The sequence below is a fragment of the Telmatherina bonti genome (assembly GCF_933228915.1).
Source record: "Telmatherina bonti genome assembly, chromosome: 22".
Lineage (NCBI taxonomy): Eukaryota > Metazoa > Chordata > Actinopteri > Atheriniformes > Telmatherinidae > Telmatherina > Telmatherina bonti.
Genome location: NC_136631.1, coordinates 27,524,092 through 27,550,700, shown reverse-complemented (window position 1 = coordinate 27,550,700; position 26,609 = coordinate 27,524,092). Strand labels below are relative to the sequence as shown.

The 26,609-nt window shown below is 45.7% G+C and overlaps 1 protein-coding gene across 1 annotated transcript in view; it reads right to left on the bottom strand.

Annotated features, from left to right (window-relative positions):
• npas3 (neuronal PAS domain protein 3) overlaps positions 1 to 26,609 on the bottom strand; it is a gene marked incomplete at both ends in the record, with an annotated part of 363,696 nt that continues 337,087 nt past the window's right edge. The window contains 5 exons of the mRNA XM_079262545.1: positions 1 to 1,583; positions 4,371 to 4,486; positions 4,596 to 4,743; positions 16,768 to 16,874; positions 20,731 to 20,924. Coding sequence (XP_079118671.1) covers positions 1 to 1,583; positions 4,371 to 4,486; positions 4,596 to 4,743; positions 16,768 to 16,874; positions 20,731 to 20,924 — 2,148 coding nt within the window. The remainder of the gene's footprint in view (positions 1,584 to 4,370; positions 4,487 to 4,595; positions 4,744 to 16,767; positions 16,875 to 20,730; positions 20,925 to 26,609) is intronic.

Genomic DNA, 26,609 nt, shown 5'->3' with positions numbered 1-26,609 from the left:
CTAGTCTTCCTTCCGCTCCAGAGCCGCCTGCGAGGTGTGGATCCCGTTGCTGTACACTGGGAACGGCAGCGTCGAGAAAAGTCCCTCTGCCGTGGTGAAGACGTTGGCTGTGGCTGGCATCTGGCCTCCCAAGGCGGTGGTCCCACCCGCTGGTGCTGCCGAGCCCACAAACGGCCCGGCAGCTGCTGCGGCGGACATGTTGAGCCTGTGGACGTGATGGTACAGCATCTCCATGGGCGTTTTGGGGTCCAGACCAAAACCCGGGCCATCCACAAAGTTCATGGCAGCGCTGGGGAGGAGATTACCTTGTGCCATGGCCAAGGTGACGTCTGCTGGGGCGTACCTGATGGTCCCCGTGGTGTAGACACGCGGAGCAGTGGTGTTGGTGGAGGTTAAAGTCCCTGTGACACGGTGCACCAGCGGGAGGACCACGTTGCCAGCCTGCAAACGCTGAAGTGCTTCAATGTCACCAGAATACAGCAGCGAGGAGGAAGAGCTTGATGAGGAGGAAGAGGAGGTGGTGGGAGTGCCTTGTTGTTTGTCCCGCGGGGATGCAGAGAGAGGAGGAGACAGGGGGTCAGCAGAGGAGGTGTTGGAAGGAGGAGCCAAACTGGGAGCGCTGGACGCAGACGACGGGGCGGAGCCTCCGTTGTAAGGGGCCTTCCTCACCCCGACTCCTCCCTCCGTTCCAGGAGGGGTGAGGACAGAGTCAGGAATGACAACCTGGAGGGAGCCCCCCTGCGGCGACGGGAAGGCCTCGTGACTCCCCGGAGCCGCCGGCTTGGAGGTCATGCTGTACGGAGACTCGTTCCTGGAGATCTCTCTGTTGGGAGGGTAGTTCCAGATGCTGCTGTCGTTGTCAAAGTTGATGGGTTCCGCCATCTCCGTCTTGATCTTAAGAACCGAGGATGATGCACTTGTGCTGTTCGGGGAGCCGGCGGCGGTCAGGAGGTGGGGGGGCGTGACTGAGGTGGTCCCTGACGGATCACCGTGGGGGGTGGACTCTCCTGGCGCGGCGGGACTGGGCGGACTGGTGGACACACACAGCCTCCTGCTTCTGGACGCGTCCCATTTCTGCACTTTCCTCCTTTTCCGCCTCTTCTGGAACCTGCTGCCGACAGCAGAACCGGTCGGCACTCCTTCCTCCTCTTCCTCACCCTCCACCTCCTCCTCCTCCTCCTCCTCCTCGGACGAGGAAGTCTGGGAGTTGTGCAGCTGCACTTCTTCTCCTTCACCGTAGTGCTCGACTTTTATTTGGAGTCCGCCTAAATGAGCCAGTCCACTGATGCTGCTCAGACCCTCCAACCCCCCCAGTGCAGCTAACCTCCCCCCCTCCCCTGGCCCTCCCCCGCCCTCTGTCTCCGGATCACGTTCCTGCTCCCCGTCTGATGGGTCCAGGCTGTCGTCGCTGTCCTGACTCTCCGGGTTACTGGAACTGTCCTCCTCCTCCTGGCGCTTCATTTCCTGTTTGGAGGAGCAATGCGATTGGCCCGGTTGCTGCTGACGTTTGCTTTCTTTCTCCGGGTTCTCGCTATGTTCTGCTTGGTGACCCGGCTTTCCCTCAGACATGGCGTTCTCATTGTCTGCAAGGAGAAAGAGTTCAGCTGGTTAAAAAGCAAACAAGAAAAGTTCGCTGGAAAGTCGTTTTGTTTCCCTTTAGAAGGAGGAAGACGCCGTCGGCGTCCCCCTGTCCACTGGGACACTTGGACTGGACGACCATCCTCTCTGCTACCAGATCATGGATCTGACAAACCTGCCCTTGTGGAAGTGGTCCAGCAGTGCGGTGCTGGAGGACAGAGTGCAGTCCCAGACTGGGAGAAATGGGAGCACCACTGGTTACAGGATCTCAGCTGCACGTCTGGGAGTTCCTTGTTTGTCCAGCGAGGGAGGAGCTGTGGCTCCGTTTAAAAGGGAAACGAAGCGACTTTCCAGCAGTTTCAGCATGTTACAATGCCACACCACACTCTAACTTTCTTTCTGTTTCTGCTCATTTATGTAACATTTGCTCTGAAACACAAAGATCTTCTTGACTTTTGGAGAAGCACAGACAGAATCCTGCAGGCCAGACATGGCTTTTCCTCCCACATCACGGCAGCACATTTTATTAAATCGCATCTAACAAGATAAACAATACAAAATGCAAGAAACAGGAACAAATAAACACAACCAAAGCTCAACAGAAGCAAGTATAAGATGATGCTTTTAGCTGTAAAACTAATAAAACATGTTAAAACGAGCCAGTTTCCAAAGAGGCTCCTGAGAACCTTTTCTCTCTGCACGCATCTCCTGGTTGATGGATGCCATCAGAGACAGTCATCTCATCGTAGAGCATGTGGGGGAAGCTGGTTGCACTCGCAGAGGCTGGCAGGAGTTTACAACCAGCACTGTGCCAGGATAACCGTCCTCCAGCAGCTGGCAGGGATTCTCATCCTGCCAACAGAGGCTGCAGGATTTCTAGATTGTACTGAACGCGAATGTGGAAGTTAGAATCATTTTTCAGCTTCTGGTAATGGTTCTGATAATCTGTAACATCAGCGATGTTGGGAAAGCAAAGCACGTTTGGTAAAGGCATGTTTCCAGCATAGTGTCAGACCGGCACAAGACCAATGCTTTTCTCAACAAATTGACCAATCACACGGAGGTTTGGTGTTTCGTTTGTAAACTGGAAAAACACTCGGAGAGCGCAAACCTTTAAAAAGTTCCTGGATCCAAACGGTGATCCGGATCAGCACCAAAATAAAATCAGTTCTTCTTTTTCACATTTCAAACAAGTCCTGAAAATTTCATTAAAATCCGTCCAGACCTTTTTGAGTTATGTTAAAAACAAATAGATAAACAGATAAACAAACAAACAGATAAACAAACAAATAAATAAACAGATAAACAAAGAAACAAACAAATAAATAAACAGACAAACAGATACACAAAGAAACAAACAAACAAACAGACAAACAGACAGACAAACTGATAAAAAGACAACCTCCTTGGCAGAGGTAATTAATGACGAGTCTGGAGGACTTCTGCCATCTTGTGGCTACAACACAATACAGCCTCTAATGATTTTTCTGGAAAATTGACTGTTTTAATGAGAATTACGATTAAAGTTAAGTATAAAATCTAGTAAACAGTCCTGAACGCTTTGCTGGGATTACACTGTAAAAATAAATACTTTGCATGTTTTCTATTTTAAACAACAATCTGACGTAGAAATGATGAAAATATTCATGTTTCCAACATTCTTCACAATCTGCAGCAGAGCAACACGTCGCGCCACATTTAGCTTCTCTTCCTACTGTTTTGGTGCATTTTTAACACACTGAGTGTAAATTTGTTTACTTGCTTACTTTTGACAAATATACACTGCAGAAGTCCGTTTTGTGAGGTTTAGAGGTATTTTGGGGTCTTTTTGTGGCGTTGTGTTGTTCTACCACATTTGATCATTTTGTCGCTTCCTGGCAGCCGGCGGCTCTGCCAGCGAACGCCTCGTCCTGCAGCTGTTGGCATTCATGACCATCCTGGCACAGACCGCACTCTGGCACCAGTCGATAAAACGTCTTTTATCTGCTGCCAGTATTTCACAACAACATCAGAGCCGGTACTTGCAAAGAATCCTGCAGATTTTATAACCACAACTCCAAAAAACGTTTGGACTGCATAATAGGTAAATAAAAACAGAATGTCATAATTCCCTATCTCATGAATCCACCAGTTCTTCCCAGTACAGGATAAACAAGACATGGGAAGATGAGAGACGTTTTCCTGTTTGATGGAGATGACCCGATTGTGAATCTGATGCAGCAACACATTGGTAAAAACATGGAACAGGAGCAACAAAAGCTGGAAAAGCCACTGGTACAAATCAGAAATAACTGGAGCAGAATCAGACATCTAATTAGGTTCATTAGCATCGGATCAGTAATGTCACTGGTTTAACTGGGAACAGATCAGTAAAGTAACTGGGTATAAAATTTCTGAGAGGCAGAGTCTCTCACATGGAAAGATGGACAGAACTTTCCCAATCTGAGACAAACTGGGTCTAAAAGATCAGAAAATGTTATCCTCCACCTGCAGTGATGAAGAGAATGGAGGGGAATCTCTGTATGCCAGGGCAAGGCTGGATGCTGGTGATCTTCTGCTCTAAAAACATGATTCTCTACTATATATATATATATATATATATATATATATATATATATATATATATATATATATATATATATATATATATATGGGGGGGTGGGGTCATGTGATCAGTTTTACACGTGCTACCAGCTGCTAAGGATGCCATCTTTGTTTCTTGCAAACGTCCTGATTCATTGTTTTCTGTTAGGGACATCCACCTACTCCTCCATCCTTCCTTCCAAACGTACCTGAGTTTTCCTTCGACTCCGACTCAGAGTCAGAGGTTTCTGAGGACTCTGAAGTTTTCTCTGGCAGATTTGGCAGCTGAGCGATGTCCATGGGGGTGTCTTTATACTCTGGATTACTGTGAAGTAACAAAATAGTTGGTGGTGAAACATGAAACAAGTAAAACAACATTGTCCAGAAAATGCTGAAATGTTGCTGTTCAGGTAAACATCTTGTTTATCTCTAACCTGAGAACGTAGTTGACCCAGATGATGTTCTTCTCACTGGAATTCTTGGCATTGATGGCGATGGTGGCGCTGGACTGGATCCAGATGTAGCCGGTGTTCTTCTGGATCCAGCGGTAATACTTAGTCACACACTGACCTTTGTTCATCACTGGAGGAGAAGCAGAAACAGGAAGAGGAGTGAGACGTATGCGTTCAGGTTCTGTTTTCGTCTCTTTCCGAACGGTGACGAGTAGATCTCGCCGAAACACTCAGTAGAGACGTTACCGAGGCAACGAGCCGACATGTAGACTGAGGAACGGAGAGCCAGAAGCATCGTCCCATGTCATGTGACATCTGGCCGAGTGTTCCTCTGCTGCCGCCATTATTAATCACACCCTCGGCCAGTGTGTGTGTGTGTCTCTGTGTGTGTGTGTGTGCTATATGTGTGCCATTCACACTGTGAAGTAATCAGGTCATGAATATGTTTCCTTGATTTGTGAAGCTAATGAATGCTAATGCATGTAAAATAATCGTTCCTTTCCATCCAAACAGCGGCCAAACATCTCCAACCTGGACGAGCAGCAGGACATGCTGGCGAAGACAGCAACATCGCTGAAACTGTTCCTTCCACGGTGGAGCAGAGCCAGACAGACCACACTCACATCTCGTGTTTGTGAGGACTGCAGGACCAGTCTGACTCAGCTGGAGTCAGACTGGTTCTGGGCCAGAACTGATCAGATGATCAACATGTGGTTTTTTTATTCTTCATCACATCCTGAGAAATATTTTTATGGACAGGTGTGAAGATGTTGTGCTCCTGAAACGCTGGTCCCCTCTGGCCTTAATTCCAACAATCAGACTATACGGTCAGAGTCCCGTCTGGTCCTGGCGGACCCTCTGAGGGGTCCAGGCCTGCAGGCTGGGACCCTGCTTCAGCATGGGGCCGTTTTATTCAGGGGAGAATTAGTTCAGACTATTTGGAACGGTTTTCATGCTTCCACTGTCCATGTCTCCAAACCCTGCAGGGATTGGCTGACGGGGCAAGACTGACTTGTTAAAGTCTGAACCTGTTTTCCTGCTGCAGCGTAACAACAAGCAGTGGAGTTTATTTGCTCGATGAACAATTTCATCTCATCCTAAAATGATGTCACTCCGCTGCAAATCACCCTTCACTGGTTTCCAGTTGCAGAGCTTCAGATTCAGAGCTCCGCTTCTGGTTTACAAAACAAGTTAAACGTCTCCCATCTACCTTCACTCCTCCATCCAGAGCTACTCTGCTTTTCCACAGCTACACTCCATCAGTGGAGGACGCCTAGCGTTACCATGACGACATGGGACTGAACCACCACCAGACTCTTTTCCTCTGTTGTTCCACGATGGTGGAACGACCTGCCGACCTCTGTCCGACCTGCAGAGTCCTGATCTGCTCTAAGCTGCAGGCTCTGCTGTCCGTTCTTAGTTTAACCGTTTATCAGAGGAGCTGGAGAACCTGGTCCAGTTCTTCACAACAAACCAGCTCTGAATAAGCTGCAGCCAAGACGATGTGGTGGGATCAGTTGGTTTTATTTTCACAAAGGGACTCTTGCAGGGAGGGAAGGGAACAAACCTCAGCCTCCAGCTCTATCTGGCAACACCTGGGTCCACCTGGACTCCCACCAGTCTGACCAGAACCAATTCATGATGGTCCTACTGTCTGATTTCATGCTGGTGTTGTTCTCACTCTCACATGTACGTCGCTCTTGAGAAACGTGTCCTCCTACATGACTGTAATTGAATAGAATAGAATAGAATAGAGTAGAGTAGAGTAAAATAGAATAGAATAGAATAGAATAGAATAGAACAGAGTAGAATAGAATAGAATAGAATAGAATGTAGCAGAGTAGAATAGAATAGAATAGAGTAGAGTGTAGCAGAGTAGAATAGAATAGAATAGAGTGAGTAGAATAGAGTAGAGTGTAGCAGAGTAGAATAGAATAGAATAGAATAGAGTGAGTAGAATAGAGTAGAGTGTAGCAGAATAGAATAGAATAGAATAGAACAGAATAGAATACAGTAGAGTAGAACAGAACATAATAGAATAGAATAGAGTAGATTAGAATAGAGTAGATTAGAATAGAACAGAATAGAACAAAATAGAGCAGAATAGAACAGAACAGAACTGAAGAGAACATAATGGAATAGAACAGAGTAGAGTAGAGTAGAGTAGAATAGACTTTTTCATGTCTCCATGCATCGGTCAGCAGGGACCGTGTGATCCCAGTTCGGCCGTGAGGCCAGCACGAAGCACCTGCAGCTCTCAGGTGAGAGGCAGGCTTCACCGCGGACACAGTCCATCATGGAGAAGAACAAACACTCTCAGGCATTCTGGGCAGGAACACATCAATATTTCTGATCAGCAGCTAATATTCTGCTTGATTCCTGAAGCGAGCAGCCAATCAGAACAAGCCGTATTTTTCTGCTACAGCAGCCGAACATGGCTGAAGGGATGTATGTAATTATACGTCTCTCTTTAAATAATATTTTCTTCATGCTTTTTATGAAAAGCTGAACAACATCATCAACGTTTTTCAACTTTCCCTCTTCCCCAGACATTTGCCATGTAGATGTGGTGTACAGCCACGTGCTAATGTGTGTTAGCGCCTGTGTTTCAGGTAACGACAGAGCGTGAAAATGGTGACGTGGCAGGTGTTCAACAGTGTGTAGTGTAGTGTAGTGTAGTTTAGTTTAGTTTAGTGTAGTGTAATTTAGTGTAGTGTAGTGTAGTTTAGTTTAGTGTAGTGTAATTTAGTGTAGTTTAGTTTAGTTTAGTTTAGTGTAGTGTAATTTAGTGTAGTTTATTCAGGACTGTTGTGTGAATGGCTGAGGCGATGCCGGTTGTCAGTCAGCGCCACGCCACTCGCAACCACCTGCCAATGCTCCCGTCGTTTCGGAGTTTCTCAAAGGGAACAGATATTGTGCTTTTCGCACTAGTGAGTCTCTTTGTGTTTAAATGTGCAACACTTAAAAACAAAAGGTAAAATTTTAACTGAACTGTGTTAATAACAGGAATCCGGTGGAGAGACGCGAACGCTCCTTGCTGTCAGCAGACGAGCAGAAAACTGGTCCAAATCCAAGTCTTGAAGACAGAACCGGTTTGAATTGGACGATGGCGTACACGCTGCTGACCGCCAGAGTCTGCAGACGTCCTCCACCCTGCTCTGCCCTGCGGCGGGATGCTGGTAATTAATCTGGCTAAATGAACCACTAAATGTTATCTCAAGCAATATATATTGGCATTAATCAGGAGCTGCTCAAACACTGAGAGTCAGACGGGAGGCGAGGGTCACTAGATTCATATTCTCTCCTCCGTTTAATTACAGACAAAAACGGGGTTTCCACGTCGGAGCGGAGGGGCGAAGGCAGGGCGGATTCATACAAAGGAAGGCCAGTAATTAAAACCTATTAGGAACTAATAGCATTGTTTAAGACGACGGCTGCTGCTTCATGGACAGAGATGACTGAAAGATTGGAGGGAAAAGAACTTGTCTGCATGGAGAGGCAGAAACGCTGGCAATGTGTCACCTTGACTGTGACATTGTTTTGTTTATATGACAGAATAAATAATGACAGTGATTGCAAACACACGCACACACGCACGCACACACACACACACACACACACACACACACACACACACACACACAGGTCCTCGGAACGTAGCCTATCAGCTGTGAGTCACACGTAGTGACGTGGAAGTAAATATGATAATAAATGACCTGAACATGCAGTTTTCACCAGTAATATCAATACGAGCTTACTGGCTTCATGACAGGACGACGGGATGGAGCGAGTTCTCTGATTGGTCCAGCTGGGAGTCTTTTAATGGCTGTGATGAAGATGTGTGTGTGTGTTTGTGTGTGTGTGTGTGTGTGTTGGGGGGGGGGGGTGGGATGGCCATGAGAGGATGAAGGAATAATGGAGGAGGATGAATTGATGAAGGCAGAAAGAGGAAGGTGAAAGGGAGAGGGAGGGGAAATAATGCAGGGTCAAGATGGATGAAGGAGCGTTGGTGAGGGAAAAAGAGGGATGATGGATAGAAGATACATGGTGAAGGGAGAGAAGTATGGAGGAATGAGGGAGAAGGAAGCTGGATGGAGGACAACAGAATGGATGGAGAGGGAGGATGGAGGAAGGGTGGAGGGGATGGATGGAGAGGGAGGATGGATGGGTGAGAGGATAGATGGGTGAGAAGAGCTGAGGATGAATGGGTGAGGGAGATGGATGATGGAAAGGATGAATAAGATGAGGATGATGAAGGAGAGATGGATGAGGATGGATGGTGAGGGGGTGGAGAAAGGATGAAAGGACCAGAGGAGGTGGATGAAGAAGGGAAGAAAAGATGGGTGGTGGGACAGGAGGAATGATGGATGGATGAAGAACGAGGATGAACTTAGTGGGGTTGAAAGACTGAGACAAACAGCTCTGAGTAGGTGATGAAAATTTATCAGGCGTTTACATGTGGAGGCGTGGCCAGTCGGGGGCGTGACCTGCCTGAGGCGTGGCCTGCCTGGGGTGTGGCCAATCGGAAGCGTGGCAAGTCAAAGGCGTGGCCCATCGAAGGCGTGGCCTGTCTAGGGGGTGGTCTGTCAGGGGCGTGGCCAGTCGGAGGTGTGGTCTATTGGAGGCGTGGCCTGAAACAACCTGTTTTCTACTTGTCTACATGAGACAGGTTTTACAGTCAGCCCTGAAGCAGCGCAACACACGTTTTCATCCTGAAGATCCTGAAGAGAAACTTTATTATCATCATCAAGAGTCTGGACTGACCTGAAGTCACATTTACTCCATTTAAGGATGTTTTTTTCCAAAAAGGACGGACTTATTGACTTATCATTAATCACGTTTAAATGATGAACACCAGGTTTGTTTGTCCACATTTTACTCAGCTGACGTCCAAAGAAAGACAGATACACACATTTATGCGCATGACATCAGGAAAATCCCATTCATGAATGTTTCATAAGTGCTGAATGTATTTGTGAAACAGAGATTTGTTCAGGAGCTGCAGAAGCTTTTTACATGTCAAACCGAGTCTGAATCACAAGCAGAATATTCTACTCATCCAAAACAGTAAACGCTCAGATAAAAACCCTTCCACTGGGATTCAGGAGGATTTTAATAATAAAATGAAAAAGGGACTAAATTATTTGAAAATATAAAAATACTGAAATAAAGACATGAACAATCAGATGCAAAGCAGTTAGAATAATGATACATAATAATAATAATACAGTAAATTCTGTAAATATTGCTTCTAATTCTTAAAGTCTCTATTCTGTTATTATCTGTTTTACTAAACTCTTCAGATCCAGATTCGGACAGCAGAGTCTGCAAAGTTTTTCTCTTCTTTCTTGAATTATTTATCAATTATCCACATTTCTTTGCTTATTTGTTTAATGACATATAAAGTCCATGTAAAACAGATTTATATTTATGTTTGCAGGATTATTTTTCTTGTTGTTGAAAGTAAAAATAGCCATTACTGTAATACAGCTACAGTAGTTGACCAACCCAGCTTCCAGCGACCCACCAGACGTCCAGGGACGATGTCTTTATGGATCAATCAGATCCATTAAAATTCGGGTCGTGTTTAGACATGTTGTCTGTTGGCTGATCCCAGTCTGAGACTGAGTGCTGTCCTCCATGATGACAATGCCGGTCCCCACAGAACAGGTTTATCACCTGCAGAGGATGGAAGACCTGCTGCGGTCCAATGAACACTGGTGGGATCATCTGGGCTGCTGTTGGTACCAGCGAGAGAAACAAAACCATACTGGCTGTTATCCAGGTAAACAACATTAAACAGTCAACAGCAGAATGAGCTGTTTGCTGGAGAATATGTGGAGCCTAACCCCAACCCTGCTTGCCCCACACCTGCACTTTCCTCACAAACATTGCTCCATGCAACAGGGACATGAACAGACATTTCAACAGTATCAGATTTATTATGAAGAAGCTTTGTTCCGACACAGATGGAATCTACCAAAAACTCATTTTCTGACTCTTTTTGCTGAATTTATTCTGCATATAAAGTTGGACACAAGGTGTCAAAGCTGTAGAAGTGTTCAAAATCGTCCCTGTGTTGTAGGCTTGTTATGAAATGTAACTTTTTATGCTGTAACACAAGAATTTCAGAGTTTGAGGTAAAGTATTGGCCACATCAGCTCTGATTATCACACATCATCTACTTTGTAATAATTCTTGTCACCTGAGTCAGGCCAGCTGGACGAGGAGCCCTCCTCTCGTAGCGGAAACAGCATCACTCTGTTCTGACACAGAAGACACCTGCCGGGTGTGAGCACGCCACCCGTGCATTCAGCTGGGAACAAAACCTTAAACTGGAAATGTGTGAAGAGTGTTTGATCACGTCTAACTGGAGCCATCTGCATTTGACTTCCATCAGGCTTGCTGTCCTTGCTGTGTGATTTTATTATTTGGCATTCTCCCTAAACTCCCTCAGTGCTTCAGACAAACCATGAAAAGCTGTGCAGCTCTGAATGCCTCCTCAGCTTTTACCGCCACTTTAAAGATCTTACTGCTGCAACAAACAGCCTGCTGCAAATCATCCTGACAACCACTAAAAAAACACACCAAACCTAAGTGTGTGTGTGTGTGTGTGTGATGTGTGCAGCTCAATGAGAGTATTATTATACCTCCTGACAGGGGTAATAAGACTGTAGAGCTGCTGTGAGAGAGCTTTTCAGAGATACCAGAACAGAGATTCTCTAAGTGGCCTTAAACTTTGAAAAGTGAAATATGAGCATGGAGTCTTCTGCAGAACAAAACATTGTCCAACAAGCATTAAAAGTGTGGCTGAACATCTCATTGGACAGGTTTGACAAAAAAAAAAACTGGCAGTGCTGATCATTGCACAGAAATGAAACAGCCTTCCATATTCCTGTTGGTGGTTTAATGTGCTGCAGCATCTTTAGGCAGAAGGGAGCGCTGATACACACAGTTATGTCTTACAGACAATTACAGCGTTGGGACATGATCGCATGATGAACACAATCACAGCCAGACAGAAACCAGCTGGAACAGCTGTACGAACAGCTGGAAATGCAGTACGAAAAGCTGGAACAGCAGTAAGAACAGCTCAAACAGCAGTACGAACAGTTGGAACAACTGGAACAGAAGTATTAACAGCTGGAACAGCTGGAACAGCAGAATGAACAGCTGGAACAGCTGGAACAGCAGTACAAACAGCTGGAACAGCCGGAAAGGCTGGAACAGAAGTACAAACAGCCGGAACAGCAGTACGAACAGCTGGAACAGAAGTGCAAACAGCCGGAACAGCAGTACGAACAGCTGGAACAGCAGTACGAACAGCTGGAACAGCTTCAACAGCTGGAAAAGCAGTACAAACAGCTGGAACAGCGGGAAAGGCTGGAACAGAAGTACAAACAGCCGGAACAGCAGTACGAACCGCAGTAACAGCAGTACGAAAAGCTGTAACAGCAGTACAAACAACTGGAAAAGCAGTACAAACAGCTGGAACAGCAGTACAAACAACTGGAAAAGCAGTACAAACAGCTGGAACAGATGGAAAGGCTGGAACAGAAGTACAAACAGCCGGAACAGCAGTACGAACAGCTGGAACAGCTGTATGAACAGCTGAAACAGCTCGAAAAGCAGTACGAAAAGCTGGAACAACAGTACGAAAAGCTGTAACAGCTGTAACAGCAGTACAAACATCTGGAAAAGCAGTACAAACAGCTGGAACAGCTGGAAAGGCTGGAACAGAAGTGCAAACAGCCGGAACAGCAGTACGAACAGCTGGAACAGCTTCAACAGCTGGAAAAGCAGTACAAACAGCTGGAACAGCGGGAAAGGCTGGAACAGAAGTACAAACAGCCGGAACAGCAGTACAAACAGCTGGAACAGCAGTACGAACAGCTGGAACAGCAGTATGAAAAGCTGGAACAGCAGCATGAATACCTGGAACAGCTGTACGAACAGCTGAAACAGCTAGAAAAGCAGTACGAAAAGCAGGAACAGCAGTATGAACAGCTGGAACAGCAGTAAAAACAGCTGGAACAGCTGGAACAGCTCAAAAAGCAGTACGAAAAGCTGGAACAACAGTAGGAACAGCTGGAACAGCAGCATGAATACCTGGAACAGCTGTACGAACAGCTGAAACAGCTAGAAAAGCAGTACGAAAAGCAGGAACAGCAGTATGAACAGCTGGAACAGCAGTAAAAACAGCTGGAACAGCTGGAACAGCAGTACGAAAAGCTGGAACAGCAGTACGAAAAGCTGGAACAGCAGTACGAACAGCCGGAAAAGCTGGTACAGCTGGAACAGCAGTACGAACAGCTGGCACAGCTGGAACAGCAGTACAAACAGCCGGAGCAGCAGTACGAACAGCTGGAACAGCAGTACGAACAGCCAGAACAGCTGGTACAGCAGTACGAACAGCCGGAAAAGAAGCACGAACAGCTGGAACAGCTGGAACAGCAGTGCGAACTGCTGGAACAGCAGTACGAACAGCTGCAACAGCTGGAAAAGCAGTATGGAAAGCCGGAACAGTTGGAACAGCAGTACGAACAGTTGGAACAGCAGTAGGAACAACTGGAACACCTGTAACAGCAGTACAAACAGCTGGAACAACTGGAACAGAAGTACTAACAGCTGGAACAGCTACGACAGCAGTACGAAAAGCTGGAACAGCTGGAACAGCAATACAAACAACTGCAAAAGCAGTACGAACAGCTGGAACAGCAGTACGAACAGCCGGAAAAGCTGGTACAGATGGAACAGCAGTACGAAAAGCTGGAACAGCTGGAACAGCAGTACGAACAGCTGGAACAGCAGGACGAACAGCTGGAACAGCAGTACGAAAAGCCGAAACAGCAGTGCAAACAGCTGGAACAGCAGTACAAACAGCTGGAACAGCAGTACGAACTGCTCGAACAGCAGCACGAACAGCTGGAACAGCAGTGCGAATAGCTGGAACAGAAGTACAAACAGCCGGAACAGCAGTGCAAACAGCTGGAACAGCAGTACGAACAGCTGGCACAGCTGGAACAGCAGTACGAACAGCTGGCACAGCTGGAACAGCCGGAAAAGCAGTACGAACGGCTGGAACAGCCGGAACAGCAGTACGAACAGCTGGAACAGCAGTACGAACAACTGGAACAGCAGTACGAACAACTGGAACAGCAGTACGAACAACTGGAACAGCAGTACGAAAAGCAGGACGAACAGTTGGAACAGCTGGAACAGCAGTATGAACAACTGGAACAGCAGTACGAACAGCTGGAACAGCTGGAACAGCTGTACAAACAACTGGAACAGCAGTACGAACAGCAGCACGAATAGCTGGAACAGCCAGAACAGCAGTGTGAACAGCCGGAACAGCAGTACGAACAGCTGGAACAGCACTACGAACAGCTGGAACAGCAATACGAGCAGCTGGAACAGCTGGAACAGCTGTACAAACAACTGGAACAGCAGTACGAACAGCAGCACGAATAGCTGGAACAGCCAGAACAGCAGTGTGAACAGCCGGAACAGCAGTACGAACAGCTGGAACAGCAGAACGAACAACTGGAACAGCAGTACGAACAGACGGAACAGCAGCACAATAACTGGTAAGAAACTGACTACTGAAAATGGGTCACTAACATAATTGCATATAAGAGTGGCATTTCAGTCTCAGATGCAAGGATGGACCACAGACCCTATATGAAAGATGGACGGAGCCTTCGGCGGTTAATAGTGAAGTCAATGCGGAGGTGCATAAAACTCCACTTCCCCCTTCATCTAAGGGCTGCAAAACAAGCATCCCCATAGACTCCCATGTTAAGAACAACTTCATGGCAGAAATAAACATGTTTACAGCCTGGCAAAAAAAAAAAAAAAAAAAAAAAAAAATTCGGTTTAATAGGTCAGGTTTACCATCATGACAACTGTGGAGGGAGTGAATTTTTTTTTAACTCTTTAAACGTGATCTCGAAGTTCGGCATATTTAGGGGCGTGTCCTTTTGATTGATAGGTACTCGATCTCTTGCTTCAAGTCAGAAGAACATAGAACAACTGCAGTTTTTAGCCGGTTAACAACATGGCTTAGCTTTAGCCCGCTTACCTCCGTTAGCTGGTTAGCTCCTGTTAGCTCGGTTAGCTCTTAGCTTCAGAAAGCTCGGAGTTCACTAGACATCAATCATCCACCATGACGCTCACAGACCACTCTCAGCTCCACCTCTTTGCCCTTATATGTATTTTCTGGGTGAGACGACACGCATGCCCCTGCCAAGATGGCGATGGTAGGAACCACCCACCAAGCTTCAATTCAGCTCTTCAGAAACCTACGGGTGACGTCACGGAGGCTCCGCCCATCTTTTATATACAGTCTATGGGATGGACAGAACTTCACTAAGCTGAGACGACCTAAACACAGTGGAACAACTTGCTTTCACACTGCACTTCAATAAAGCAGACCAAAGAGCCTGGACCACATCATGCCATTACAATTGCCTGATCAGAGTGATATTTGCCTAAATGGCCACTAACCAAGAAGAAAGACGAAGCAAATCTGCTTCTTTGATTGGCCAGGACCAAAGAAACGGCTCATTCACTTTATATTGGAGCAACACCAGGTTGACGGAGTCTTGGAGTTTCGGCTTTTAAATTGGTGTTCAAAAATAAGACAAAGCAGAATCCATCGAGTATGAGCAACAGGAGACATGAGCTACCGAGTGCACATTACTTCCTCTCTTTGGTTCCCTGGATGCTATGTTTGCTTCCACACTGCCAGTACACCAGAGTTCACCTGCAAGTGAACCTGGACTAAGGGTTTTCAGGCAGACCAGAGCTTTGATCTGCATCAGAGTTTGAATGCTTATTCACACTGGTCCAATCAAACCAGACTGGAAATGGACCAGGGCTTGTTTAAAGCAGGCCAAACAATACCAGTGTCATGCTGATGCTGGTGATCTTCTGCATTAACAGCAGACATGATTCTTTACTGGAAACCAGTGCATGGACTCAGGAAGATTCCAGAAACCAGTGTGAACCCAATTTAGGCTGAAATCCACACATGCAGGTTAAAGCTCCATCATATGTGAAGAGGATCCAGAAACACGCCGTCTTCTCTGGACCAAAGCTCATTTAAAATGTTCTGAGTGGAAGCCTGGATGAAGATGTGGAATTGTTTGTGGACAGCATGGACGGCCTTCTGGGGTTGTAAAGTCTCTCTTGTTTTATTGGCTGCATCTTTAATTGGGGACAAAAGACTGAAAAAACAGTTGGAGGAGGATGTTTTAGATAATCAAGATGATCATCAACAGGTCAGTCATAAAATGAGCACCTTGAAGAGGCAGAGTCTCTCGGAAGTAAAGACGGGCAGAGGTTCAACAGTCTCCAAACACTGGATCTATACGTTGTGGAGCCATTTCAGAAGTATGTTCGTCAACATGTGTTCCCACCCAGATGGCGTCTTTCATTTAAACTGTTTCATTACATCAGGCTGGCTGAGTCTGCCTGCCGTCCAGAACCTTCTCCAACCTTCAGCAACAGAAAACAGTTTGTGCTTCATAAAACACACAAATACAATGAAGAAGAAACCCGAACTTTGAAGAATCATCCCTCCCAAGACCTAAGAGCTTTCCTTAGTTTTCAGGGCTTTGCAGTGTTGTCAGAAGATGAACTGCTACAAAGTGGTAAACCTGAGGCTTCCACCACTGAGCGGGTTCAACATATCCAGCAAATGTTTAAGGGATCTGGCTTTCAGTTTACATGCAGCCAATCGTGACTGAGTATTCCCAGCAAGCCATGACAGCAACACAGATTCTGCAACCAAAGCAGGAAGAAAAGTTTTAAAACAGATTTTATTAAATAATAAATTCAATAAAAGCAAGAAGCTGATCAATAACATTGCCACACCATTAAAACGTGACTGCAAAGACTGAAAAACTCTGGTTGTTAGACCTCTTCGCTGCAGCACTGAACAAACCAACAGAAAAACCAGAGAATTTCTGTCATCAGACACCAACAACTGAATGGAAAGAACCGACGTCCAGTAGTTTTTAGCTGCCTTTAAAATATGTAAGTGTGCATATAAATGTGAAGATACATGAACAAGTTTCCTCGGTTAACAGGAAACTCTCCAAGTTAATCACCCAATCAGAGCGGAGCATAGGCATGTCATCATACTCACAGTCCAGGTGACTCTGTCTGATCCCCTCTACGTCTTCAGCATGGATGAACTGGTAGCACCTCTTCCCCACGATGTCTACTGGTGTCAGGTCCATGTAGTCACTGACCCTGAAACAGCATAAAAGCATCACAGTGTGGAAACACAAACAGACACACTTCCAGGTCAAATGCTCACAGAAAATGGGAATTTCAGGGTGCTATGATTTATGCTGTCTTGACTCACAGCTTCCTCCACACTAAAGCAGGAAGAACACCGATAAGATGGCTCATGGAAGCACCGTAAATGATAAATGGAAGTCGTGGTCCTGGGACATGGTGGAAACTACCACTCTGTGTTATGACTGGTGACATTTGAAGTCTCACTCTAGACCACAACAACCCTGGATTGTCTCCGTTTGGTTCAGCCGAGCCAAGCAGAACCAAGCAGAACCAAGCAGAGCCAAGCAGAACCAAACAGAACCAAAGAGAACCAAGCAGAACCAAACAGAACCAAGCAGAACCAAGCAGAGCCAAGCAGAACCAAGCAGAACCAAGCAGAACCAAGCAGAGTCAAGCAGAACCAAACAGAACCAAGCAGAACCAAGCAGAGCCAAGGAGAACCAAACAGAACCAAGCAGAACCAAACAGAATCAAACAGAACCAAGCAGAACCAAACAGAACCAAGCAGCAGATTCAGTAATAAACAAAGCCTATAATCACACTCAGTCCTGTGCAAATCTTTTCCGTCATCAAAGTTTTCTTCACTTTTCATTTCAGTTCTAAAACCCGACCATAATCATAGGAATGTGTTTTTTTACTTATCAAATTACTTATCACTGACTTACGACCGATTCAACCATGCAAACCAGATCAAGCCATGTAGAGATGTAGTCTCTACCATAACAGACAAGAACCCATTTTTAACCACTTTTAATCCCGGGCAGAATGTAGTTTGTTCTAATCTCTTTAGTTGAAACTAGATAAAAATGAAAAGTTAAGATGAAACAGACCAAGAAGCCACAGAGCTGTCAGACTGGAGAATGTAACAAATCTCAGCTGATTTCATTAAAACTATTTGAGGAAACTGGACAAAAAAGGACAAAAGAAGAAGAATATCTCCAGCAGATGACCAAGACCTGAAAGGGATGTCCTGAAGAAATGGGAACAGAGAAGACCCGAACCAGGACCTGAGAGATGCATCTGGACTGTTCGCTCATCCATATACTGTTGGTCTCCATGGAAACTAAGTCAAGATGCCAGAAAAGGCTGAGGTCACCTGACGCAACAACTGGACTGAAGATCAGTAGAAACAGGTTTGATGAAGGAACGGATCCTCCCCAGAACCCGTACCTCGACAGGTCTGGTGGGGGGCTGATCTGTTCCACAACCCAGCCAGAGGAAGAGAGATGAGGATCCAAAAAAGTTTGCTGTTTTTCTCTTCAATACTTCCATAATCACAATAAACTGCTGGATATGTTTCCCATTTCATTGGAAACACGGTGCTAACCAGTATAAACCAGTGCTAACCACTATGCTGCACGGTGGCGTAGTGGTTAGCATGGTGGCCTCACAGCAAGAAGTTTGCTTGTTTGAGCCTGGACTGGGGGAGGTTGGAACGTTGGGTGGTTGGGTGTGTATTCTGGGACAGACTCCAGCTTCCCTGCAACCCTTAACTGGACTAAATGGGAAAGTAAATGAATGAATGAGGGAGAAGTCAAGACTTTAGTCACAAAATCAAAGAAATAATAGAGCTTCAGTGTTTAACTTGAATTGCTGACAATTGATTTCTCACAAAGCGCGCCCTCCCCAGCAGCCTTTCTAAGAAAAGCAGAATGAAATCCTGAGAAAAAGTCAGACGGAGGATAAAAGAGCAGGTGTTACTGGTCCTGTCTCTCTGCACGTGCTTACATCTCATTCCATTCTGCACTCTGTAAGCTGTTTGTCAGCTCAAACTAAAGTTAAAACACTGGTCATGCAGGTCAGACAGGTTCATGCTTTAAAAGACCTTTCCAGAGGTTGGACGGACAGAGATGAACGTTTCATTCATCCTGTTTCAGGAAGGATGAGAGACCAAAGCTGGGTATGCAGATAACAGCACATTGTTCTTTAAGGAAGGAAAAAATCCTCCATTTTATCCTTCTCTTGCAAACATATCTCCAGAATAGGTCTGTAATTGGAGTGATGGTTGTCTCTTCATGGCAGAGATTTTCATTTCTGCAGCTGAATATTATCTGTCTTGCATTGTTTCCATTTTTCCAGCCACAAAAAGCAATCTGTCTCCTATCATTTCCCCTTCTCTTTTTATTATAAAACATGAAGGGGTTATTTTTTATCTTCCCTGATGTGAACTTCCCCAGTCAGCTAGTTAACTCCTGCACAGGATCCTGATGGTTATCTGCCTTATCTGGACAGAGGAAAGGAGATGGAACCATCAGAGACACATTTCACTGTTAAACCAGGGAGCTTTGGGTCAGATTCCTCATGAATAAGAAACTGCAACAAGGGAGACAGCTTTTTGTTTTGAATAGCTGCTGTGAAACATGACCGTGGAAGAGGTTAGTTAAATCTTTTTTGGGATTCTTGGCACAGAGTCTTGCTAAGAAATCAGATTTTCATCAAATGAACATAACATGACGAGTTTATAGAAAGCCGTTTAGCAGCAGTAACTTGAAATAAGTATCTATTGTAGATGATCTGGTAGAAATCATGCTGGTAGCAGCCTGGTTTGGTTCCAAACATGGTGACAGCGTAACACAGAGATGTAGCAACATAGTTACACACAGACAGTCTTTCTGAAGCACCAGCTGAGCCAGTTCACCAGCCTCAGCTCCCAGTTAGTCCACCACGTTGCGCCTTCAGCCGCTGGTCCAGCTCCCATCAGACAGCGTGGCTCAGACTAGCACACACCTCTGAAGCCGGGTCCAGGTGAAAAGCCTCCACACATGGCCGGGTTCGCACGCAGCAAGCTGACTGTGGCTGTGGAAGTTCCTTCCAACTGCACATCATTCAGACTATAGTGTAGTTACTTCCCACCGTCTTTTTAATGGTGAACTGCAAATTCAGCTAAAATAACAGAAGATAAATAGCTGAGGTTGGAGTAAACGGAGTCCCGTCACGTCTCCACCCTTGGGAGGGTGGACCAACGCCATTGGCCTTGTTCATCCTTCATCTCATCAGCAGTTCCTTGGTCGTCTCCTTGTCCGTCATACTAACCCAACCACTGCGTGTGTTTCTGCAGATGACAGGACTGGACGGAGCCAAAGGAAATGATGAGGCTTCCCTTCTCTGAGGAGTTCCTCCTTCCATTACATGAATTATTCCTGATATAATCAAGAAAATTGGTAAAACTAGTTACAAGGTAATGTTAAACTGGGAAGTTAACTAGTACAAGCCAGGACTCAACCACAGGCTTCAGCTTTGTAATCTTCAGAAACCATCTCCATGTCACAGACTTTACCGTCTTCTCCACCAATGTTTTACTGTCTTCTTTATCATGCATCTGCTCCCTTCCATCCCACTGAGTCCTGACCTCCCTTCTTTGTCTCATTAGCTTCCTCCTCATCCTCTTTATTTTTCTTTCTTTTTATTAACAAATAACAAAATGACTCATTGTTGGTGTGGATTGTTGAGCAAAATCTCATTAAAAGAATCCAAGAGCTCAGAATGAAGCTGTTCTCCTGGTGTACGACATGACGGTTCCCCTGTAGCGAGGCAGTGAGATGAAGGGAATCCTAACAGCTGGAATGAGGATGCAGAGTCCTCTGTTTGTTCTCTCTGAGACTGATCTAGATCTGATTGTCGAGGGCAGAATGCTGCACAAGCTAATGAACATTAGAGATGAACTTCACATCCTCTACACAACAGAGTGTGTTCAGTCAGAGGCTTCTTCAGCCCTCTGCAACATTCCTGCCATCACCTTTCTGAACTTAAAGAGCCCAGCCATCCTCTCCCACAGAAAGAACATTTCCACAGAAAGGTCCTCTACCTGTTCTCGCAGTAGACAATCTTGAGGTCCATGTTGACTCTGGTCACAAACATTTGACAGTCGATGCGAACCTCATTGATGGTGGGTGGGGGGAGGGCATGAGCCACCACCACCATCCCCATGATCTGATTAGGCACCGAGCGGCTGTGTGTCAGAGCCATCCTGATCCGGAGACGCCCCGTGATGTGGATCACCTGTGTGAGAAGAGATATGGTCAGGAGGTGTGGAAGAAGGTCTGGACGCCAGGAGCTTCAGAAGACAGCAGAGACCAGAGAGGAAGAGCTCAATGAAAACAAGGAATAAAAAATATTGCAACCCTATGAAACAAAAAGAAAAAACTTTTTCTAGCTGCTCGACGGGCCTGGATGTTGGTTGATGAAGTTTTACTCTTGCTGCATGATTTTGTAATCACAACATGACACAAAGTGTGAGCTCTGGAAGTCTTCCTGAGCCTGAGTGAGCAATTTCAAGAAGATCATCACGCCTAATCACCAGCATTCAGGGTTGTCCCAGCATACAGAGATTCCTGTATGATTAATAAAGCTCTGCCCGTCTTTCCATCTGGCAAACAATGCTTCTCCAAAATGTTGGTTTGTACCCAGTCACGTTACCGACCTGTTCCCAGTTAAAGCAGTCACGTTACCGACCTGTTCCCAGTTAAACCAGTCTTGTTACCAACCTGTTCACAGCTAAACCAGTCTTGTTACCAACCTGTTCACAGCTAAACCAGTCACGTTACCGACCTGACCCCAGTTAAACCAGTCACGTTACCGACCTGTTCCCAGTTAAACCAGTCACGTTAGCGACCTGTTCCCAGTAAAACCAGTCATGTTATCGACCTGTTCCCAGTTAAACCAGTCACGTTACCGACCTGTTCCCAGTTAAACCAGTCACGTTAGCGACCTGTTCCCAGTAAAACCAGTCACGTTACCGACCTGTTCCCAGTTAAACCAGTCTTGTTACCAACCTGTTCACAGTTAAACCAGTCATGTTACCGACCTGACCCCAGTTAAACCAGTCACGTTACTGACCTGTTCCCAGTTAAACCAGTCTTGTTACCAACCTGTTCACAGTTAAACCAGTCACGTTACTGACCTGACCCCAGTTAAACCAGTCACGTTACCGACCTGTTCCCAGTTAAACCAGTCACGTTACCGACCTGTTCCTAGTAAAACCAGTCACGTTACGGACCTGTTCACAGTTAAACCAGTCACGTTACCGACCTGTTCCCAGTTAAACCAGTCACGTTACTGACCTGTTCCCAGTTAAACCAGTCTTGTTACCAACCTGTTCACAGTTAAACCAGTCACGTTACCGACCTGTTCCCAGTTAAACCAGTCACGTTAGCGACCTGTTCCCAGTAAAACCAGTCACGTTACCGACCTGTTCCCAGTTAAACCAGTCTTGTTACCAACCTGTTCACAGTTAAACCAGTCATGTTACCGACCTGACCCCAGTTAAACCAGTCACGTTACTGACCTGTTCCCAGTTAAACCAGTCTTGTTACCAACCTGTTCACAGTTAAACCAGTCATGTTACCGACCTGACCCCAGTTAAACCAGTCACGTTACCGACCTTTTCCCAATTAAACCCGTCACGTTACCGACCTGTTCCCAGTTAAACCAGTCATGTTAACGACCTGTTCCCAGTTAAACCAGTCACGTTACCGACCTGCTTCAAGTTAAACCAGTCATGTTATCGACCTGTTCCAAGTTAAACCAGTCATGTTATTGACCTGTTCCCAGTTAAACCAGTCACATTACCGACCTGTTTCCAGTTAAACCAGTCATGTTACAAACCTCTTCCCAGTTAAACCAGCCATGTTACTGACTTTTTCCCAGTTAAACCATTCATGTTAACAACATGTTCCCAGTTAAACCAATAATGTTACCGACCTGTTCCCATTTAAACCAGTCATGTTACTGACTTGTTCCCAGTTAAACCATTCATGTTATTGACCTTTTCCCCAGTTAAACCAGTCATGTCACCGACCTGTTCCCAGTTAAACCAGTCTTGTTACCAACCTGTTCCCAGTTAAACCAGTCACGTTACCGACCTGACCCCAGTTAAACCAGTCACGTTACCAACCTGTTCCCAGTTAAACCAGTCACGTTACCGACCTGTTCCCAGTTAAACCAGTCACGTTACCGACCTGTTTCCAGTTAAACCAGTCATGTTACTGACCTGGTCACAGTTAAACCAGTCACATTACCGACCTGCTTCCAGTTAAACCAGTCACGTTACTGACCTGTTCCCAGTTAAACCAGTCTTGTTACCAACCTGTTCACAGTTAAACCAGTCACGTTACCGACCTGTTCCCAGTTAAACCAGTCATGTTACCGACCTGTTCCCAGTTAAACCAGTCACGTTAGCGACCTGTTCACAGTTAAACCAGTCACGTTACTGACCTGCTTCCAGTTAAACCAGTCATGTTACTGACCTGGTCACAGTTAAACCAGTCACGTTACTGACCTGCTTCCAGTTAAACCAGTCACGTTACCGACCTGTTCCCAGTTAAACCAGTCTTGTTACCAACCTGTTCCCAGTTAAACCAGTCATGTTACCAACCTGTTCACAGTTAAACCAGTCACGTTATCTACCTGTTCCCAGTTAAACCAGTCATGTTATCGACCTTTTACCAGTTAAACCAATCACGTTACCGACCTGTTCCCAGTTAAACCAGTCACGTTACCGTCCTGTTCCCAGTTAAACCAGTCACGTCACCAACCTGTTCCCAGTGAATGCAGTCATGTTACTGACCTGTTCCCAGTTAAACCAGTCATGTTATTGACCTGTTCCCAGTTAAACCAGTCACATTACCGACCTGTTCCCAGTTAAACCAGTCATGTTACAAACCTCTTCCCAGTTAAACCAGCCATGTTACTGACCTTTTCCCAGTTAAACCACTCATGTTAACAACATGTTCCCAGTTAAACCAATAATGTTACCGACCTGTTCCCATTTAAACCAGCCATGTTACTGACCTGTTCCCAGTTAAACCATTCATGTTATTGACGTTTTCCCCAGTTAAACCAGTCACGTCACCGACCTGTTCCCAGTTAAACCAGTCTTGTTAACAACCTGTTCCCAGTTAAACCAGTCACGTTACCGACCTGTTTCCAGTTAAACCAGTCATGTTACCGACCTGGTCACAGTTAAACCAGTCACGTTACCGACCTGTTCCCAGTTAAACCAGTCACGTTACCAACCTGTTCCCAGTTAAACCAGTCATGTTACCGACCTGGTCACAGTTAAACCAGTCACGTTACCAACCTGCTTCCAGTTAAACCAGTCACGTTACTGACCTGATCGCAGTTAAACCAGTCTTGTCACCAACCTGTTCACAGTTAAACCAGTCATGTTACCAACCTGTTCCCAGTTACACCAATCATGTTATCGACTTGTTCCCAGTTAAACCAGTCATGTTATTGACCTTTTCCCAGTTAAACCAGTCACGTTACCGACCTGTTCCAAGTTAAACCAGTCTTGTTACCAACCTGTTCACAGTTAAACCAGTCACGTTACCGACCTGACCCCAGTTAAACCAGTCACGGTACCGTCCTGTTCCCAGTTAAACCAGTCACGTCACCAACCTGTTCCCAGTGAATGCAGTCATGTTACTGACCTGTTCCCAGTTAAACCAGTCATGTTATTGACCTGTTCCCAGTTAAACCAGTCACATTACCGACCTGTTCCCAGTTAAACCAGTCATGTTACAAACCTCTTCCCAGTTAAACCAGCCATGTTACTGACCTTTTCCCAGTTAAACCACTCATGTTAACAACATGTTCCCAGTTAAACCAATAATGTTACCGACCTGTTCCCATTTAAACCAGCCATGTTACTGACCTGTTCCCAGTTAAACCATTCATGTTATTGACGTTTTCCCCAGTTAAACCAGTCACGTCACCGACCTGTTCCCAGTTAAACCAGTCTTGTTAACAACCTGTTCCCAGTTAAACCAGTCACGTTACCGACCTGTTTCCAGTTAAACCAGTCATGTTACCGACCTGGTCACAGTTAAACCAGTCACGTTACCGACCTGTTCCCAGTTAAACCAGTCACGTTACCAACCTGTTCCCAGTTAAACCAGTCATGTTACCGACCTGGTCACAGTTAAACCAGTCACGTTACCAACCTGCTTCCAGTTAAACCAGTCACGTTACTGACCTGATCCCAGTTAAACCAGTCTTGTCACCAACCTGTTCACAGTTAAACCAGTCATGTTACCAACCTGTTCCCAGTTACACCAATCATGTTATCGACTTGTTCCCAGTTAAACCAGTCATGTTATTGACCTTTTCCCAGTTAAACCAGTCACGTTACCGACCTGTTCCAAGTTAAACCAGTCTTGTTACCAACCTGTTCACAGTTAAACCAGTCACGTTACCGACCTGTTCCCAGTTAAACCAGTCTTGTTAACAACCTGTTCCCAGTTAAACCAGTCACGTTACCGACCTGTTTCCAGTTAAACCAGTCATGTTACCGACCTGGTCACAGTTAAACCAGTCACGTTACCGACCTGTTCCCAGTTAAACCAGTCACGTTACCAACCTGTTCCCATTTAAACCAGTCATGTTACTGACTTGTTCCCAGTTAAACCATTCATGTTATTGACCTTTTCCCCAGTTAAACCAGTCATGTCACCGACCTGTTCCCAGTTAAACCAGTCTTGTTACCAACCTGTTCCCAGTTAAACCAGTCACGTTACCGACCTGTTTCCAGTTAAACCAGTCACGTTACTGACCTGTTCCCAGTTAAACCAGTCTTGTTACCAACCTGTTCACAGTTAAACCAGTCACGTTACCGACCTGTTCCCAGTTAAACCAGTCATGTTACCGACCTGTTCCCAGTTAAACCAGTCACGTTAGCGACCTGTTCACAGTTAAACCAGTCACGTTACTGACCTGCTTCCAGTTAAACCAGTCATGTTACTGACCTGGTCACAGTTAAACCAGTCACGTTACTGACCTGCTTCCAGTTAAACCAGTCACGTTACCGACCTGTTCCCAGTTAAACCAGTCTTGTTACCAACCTGTTCCCAGTTAAACCAGTCATGTTACCAACCTGTTCACAGTTAAACCAGTCACGTTATCTACCTGTTCCCAGTTAAACCAGTCATGTTATCGACCTTTTACCAGTTAAACCAATCACGTTACCGACCTGTTCCCAGTTAAACCAGTCACGTTACCGTCCTGTTCCCAGTTAAACCAGTCACGTCACCAACCTGTTCCCAGTGAATGCAGTCATGTTACTGACCTGTTCCCAGTTAAACCAGTCATGTTATTGACCTGTTCCCAGTTAAACCAGTCACATTACCGACCTGTTCCCAGTTAAACCAGTCATGTTACAAACCTCTTCCCAGTTAAACCAGCCATGTTACTGACCTTTTCCCAGTTAAACCACTCATGTTAACAACATGTTCCCAGTTAAACCAATAATGTTACCGACCTGTTCCCATTTAAACCAGCCATGTTACTGACCTGTTCCCAGTTAAACCATTCATGTTATTGACGTTTTCCCCAGTTAAACCAGTCACGTCACCGACCTGTTCCCAGTTAAACCAGTCTTGTTAACAACCTGTTCCCAGTTAAACCAGTCACGTTACCGACCTGTTTCCAGTTAAACCAGTCATGTTACCGACCTGGTCACAGTTAAACCAGTCACGTTACCGACCTGTTCCCAGTTAAACCAGTCACGTTACCAACCTGTTCCCAGTTAAACCAGTCATGTTACCGACCTGGTCACAGTTAAACCAGTCACGTTACCAACCTGCTTCCAGTTAAACCAGTCACGTTACTGACCTGATCCCAGTTAAACCAGTCTTGTCACCAACCTGTTCACAGTTAAACCAGTCATGTTACCAACCTGTTCCCAGT